This window comes from Echinops telfairi, unplaced genomic scaffold, assembly GCF_000313985.2.
Source record: "Echinops telfairi isolate 266 unplaced genomic scaffold, ASM31398v2 ScPeMD7_19;HRSCAF=73, whole genome shotgun sequence".
NCBI lineage: Eukaryota > Metazoa > Chordata > Mammalia > Afrosoricida > Tenrecidae > Echinops > Echinops telfairi.
This window is the reverse complement of record NW_022103916.1, coordinates 8,084,263-8,088,157: the sequence shown is the minus strand read 5'-3', so window position 1 is coordinate 8,088,157 and position 3,895 is coordinate 8,084,263. Positions and strand designations below refer to the sequence as shown.

Sequence of the window (3,895 nt, the reverse complement as noted above, 5' to 3'; positions counted from 1 at the left end):
TAGTTCATTTCAACTCATGGAAACTCCGTGTGTGTCAGAGTAGAAGTGTGCCCCACGGGATTCTCAATGGGTGATTTTGGGAAGCATATCACTTGGTCTTTCTTCCAAGGCATCTCTTGAACCTTCAACTTTTTAGTGAGCAGCACAGAACCTCAGTCATTTGTGCTTCTTAGGGACTCCCTAACAAGAAAAGCCCGCACAAACTATAAAATACTTTCTATTGCACAAAGAAATTCAACATTTTTGTTAAATAATATTTTCTATTTAGTATTTCTGTTTAGTAACTTAGTTGAACAGTTGTGTTTGGGTAGTACCAATTGGAAATAATTAATGCCTTTTGATTGGTGACCAAATTGTACAAGCATAATGGCCTTCGGGGCAGGGGAGGAGAAGGGAAATATTATAAAAGGTTTTAGTAGTGAAAGGCCAGGGAGACTGGTCAACAGATTAAATTCCTTGTCCTGGTATTCAAGATTCCTTGGTCCATTTTACTTTTCCAACCTTTTCCTTTGCCACACTTCATATCCACATCTCTAGCTCCAGACAGTAAATACTTCTCACCTTCGGACACTGGGGCTTGGCTTAAGTACGTCCTTCTCCCTTAACCCTTCACCTGCCACAAAATTCCAGCTTCCATTTGAAATGCCCTGTCTCTGGAGCTCCTGACCTGCATCAGACCAAGCCTAACCCTCTGAGGGTAATAACCAGAGTTATAATGTCTATCTTGATAGCACCTGCTAGGTCTTAACCATGGTAAATGATCATTGACTATGTGCTGCATGGGATTAATTTTCAGAGTGTGGTACCATTCTTTGAGCCACATGCATTGTAGTCGACTAAACTCGCTTTTCTCTGATCGATGCAACATCTCATAACAGAAAATTGGCTGAGAAACTTTGGAACAAACTGCCTAGGTTTGAATCTCAGATCTGCCACTTTGGTGGTGACGTTGGGCAAGTCACTTAATCTTGCCATATCTCAGTTTACTATCTGAATAACTCTTAAGATGCTTGTGAGGTATAAATAAAATAGCTTTAAAATGCCTGTCAAATACAAGCTGCTCGGTACATTTTTTTTTACTCCTACTTTTAGAAATAAATTTGGTAAACTCAACAGACTCAAGCTCTTTCCTCGTAGAGATGAACACTTTATGTTCTCACTTCGAAAGGAAACTTTGGAGTTAGCATTTAGAGCTGGAATTTTCCCTCACACTCTCCCCAGCCCCGCTTTTCAACTCTCATCCGTGATTAATTGGCTTTGTTTTAGCTCCCACCCACAAATCATAGTCTGATTTGTTTTCAACAACCTCCCGGGCATTTTTACACCAAGGAAGTAGACTTTTGTCCCTCAGAGTTATTTGATTGAGATTCTGACCTTATTTCTTCTTTAAAGAACTTCTTGCAAATAGATGTCCCGATGCAGGCATTGCATTTATCAAGACCGAGGAAAGTCCTTCCAGAAGTGTAGCTGCTTCTGACTTGGAGCACCAGAGAAGGAGAGAGGGAAGCTGGCGAGGAGAAAGAAGAGCTCAGGGCTGAGAACCACAGCAGCAGAGTCGGCCAGCCTTGGTGGAGTGCAGCAACCTCAGGCCCAAGTCGGGGCTCCATCCCTGGGTTGAGACTGCAGCTACAACCTCAGCTGCCCACTCAGGGCTGGACAGAGGCAGGTCTAAGCTAAAAAGGGGGCTGCCAAAGGGGCAGACTTCTGGGTTGCTGACCCTATTCCAGTTTCCCAGGTTCTGTTAGAGGATGCTAAGGAGCAGGGCTTAATGGGCTTGGGAAGGAGGTGAGGAAACCCATGGAGGATGCTGATAAGCTGTTTCCAGAGTTACTCTTCCTCTGCCTGGGGTGGCTGCCTCAGGCTGGGGAGGAGTTCACTGCAAATTTTGGGAAGGACAATGGTCAGGGTTTCTCTGGTCAGCCTTTTGACAAACACAGGATGTCCTGGCTGGGCAGGAAAGGTTAACACAGGATGTGTGTCCGACCTGGGTCCCACCTGGGAGTTTCAAAAGATCCTGAAGGCATCCACCCTCCACTATTTTAATTCCGGGTCTATATTTCCTTGTGGATTACACACACACACACACACACACACACACACACACACACACACACTGTTTGGTTCTTCCCAAGTGAGTGATTTGGTCTGATCCTTAGCTAGACATACCGCTTCAATTTTTATCACGTCTCATTGTGAAACAACTAGAGTTTAACATGCTGTCAATAAAGTGGCACATTTAGCATTGATTTGAAAGGCTAGGGCTTAATATTGCTTAACAAAAACAAAAAACAAAAAAGCCCGTGCCATTTGAACTGATTCAGACTCACAGTAACCCTATACAAGGTTTCAAAGACTAAATCTTTACGTGAGTAGCCAGCCTCATCTTTCTACTTCAGAATGGCTGGTGGGTTTGGAGATAAGAAAAACTCAGGGAAGTCCATGCTTCAGGTTCTCTTTCTAATCTAAAAACCAAAGCAGAGAAAAGGACCTGGTGGCCTCAGTGGATTGATAAGGGGAGCACCAGAAAGATATCTCAGCCTGCCCCTTGCTATAACGGTCTCTCTCCTTCACACTTTGAACCTTTTCTTCCCTTTAACACCTGATCTCACTTCTCTATGGTCCCCCTTCCCCCCACTCATGTTAGTTGATGGAGAGTCCCACCTTATTGTCTCTTCTTTTTATTCATGGAAAATGACAAAACATAAACCATCTAAACAGTTTCTACACGTACAGCTCAGTGACATTTACATTCTTCAAGTTGTGCATCCATTTTCAAAGTCTTTTCTAGATTACTCCACTACCATGAACATAAACTCAATGTCCCCTAAGCTGAAACCTCCACTTCTGTCTCCCTGGAAACCACTAACAAGCTTTGGTCTCTATGTCTTTGCCTACATTATATAAGTGGAATCATACAATATTTGTTCTTTCATGACTGACTTCTTTCACCCAGCATTATGCTTTCAAGGTTAATTCATGTTGCAGCAAGTATCAGAACACAACTTCTCTCTATGGCCTAGTAATATTCCGTTTTTGTTATCCATGTATGTGCTGATGGACATTTAGGTTGTTTCTACTTTTGGGTTATTGTAGTGCTGTGATGAATTCACATTGGTGTACAGGTGTCTGTTTGCATTTCTGCTAGAATGATTGGGTTGGGGTTGCTGGACTCTATGCATAACTTTTTGATGAACCAGCAAATTATTATCCATAGGGGCTGTACCTATTTACATTCCCACTAGCAATGGATGAAGGCTCCATTATCTCCCCCTCCTCAAACACACCTGTTATTCCCTCCACCCCCCATTTTAAGATCATAGCCATTCTAGTCATTTCTTCTTTAAGGGATTTCTTGTAGATAGATATTCCAATGCAATTAAATTGGATTTAACTTCTCCAGTATGGTTTTTCTCCTAACACCAAAACGAGACCCACAGTATGGGGGCCTATGCAAATGATAACTTGGAGTAAAGAGATCTTCTAATTGCCAAATCCGGGGAGGAAGGTTTGTCTGCCTTCTTGGGGGGAAAGGTGGAAAGTTCTCCTAAAAATTGCCTCGTGAGAAGAACAGGATAATCACTGTTCTCGGTGCTTATTGGCTCTCTGTCTCTTCTCTAGCGTGAAATGTCATTTTCTTAATCTGCTGAGTTTGGAGAGTTCCTTATATATTCCAGATTTGTGGTCTGCAAGTATTTACTTTGTGTTAGCTTATTCTCATTTCATCCCCTTAAAAGTGTTTCCACCGGTAAAAGTTTTCCATTTTTCCATTTATTTATTTATTCATTTTTTATCGTTTTATTGAGGGCTCTTACAATTCTTAGAATTCTTAGTACAATCATACATCAGTTGTATTAGGCACATTTGTACATATGTTGCCATCATTCTTTTCTAGACA

The 3,895-nt window shown here is 42.0% G+C and overlaps 1 protein-coding gene across 1 annotated transcript in view; it reads right to left on the bottom strand.

Moving 5' to 3' along the window:
• DIPK2B (divergent protein kinase domain 2B) overlaps positions 1-1,609 on the bottom strand; it is a 69,434-nt gene extending 67,825 nt beyond the window's left edge. The window contains exon 1 of the mRNA XM_004713196.2: positions 1,375-1,609. Within this exon, the coding sequence (XP_004713253.1) occupies positions 1,375-1,607 (233 nt within the window). The 5' untranslated portion in view covers positions 1,608-1,609. The remainder of the gene's footprint in view (positions 1-1,374) is intronic.
• Positions 1,610-3,895: the final 2,286 nt, after the last annotated feature.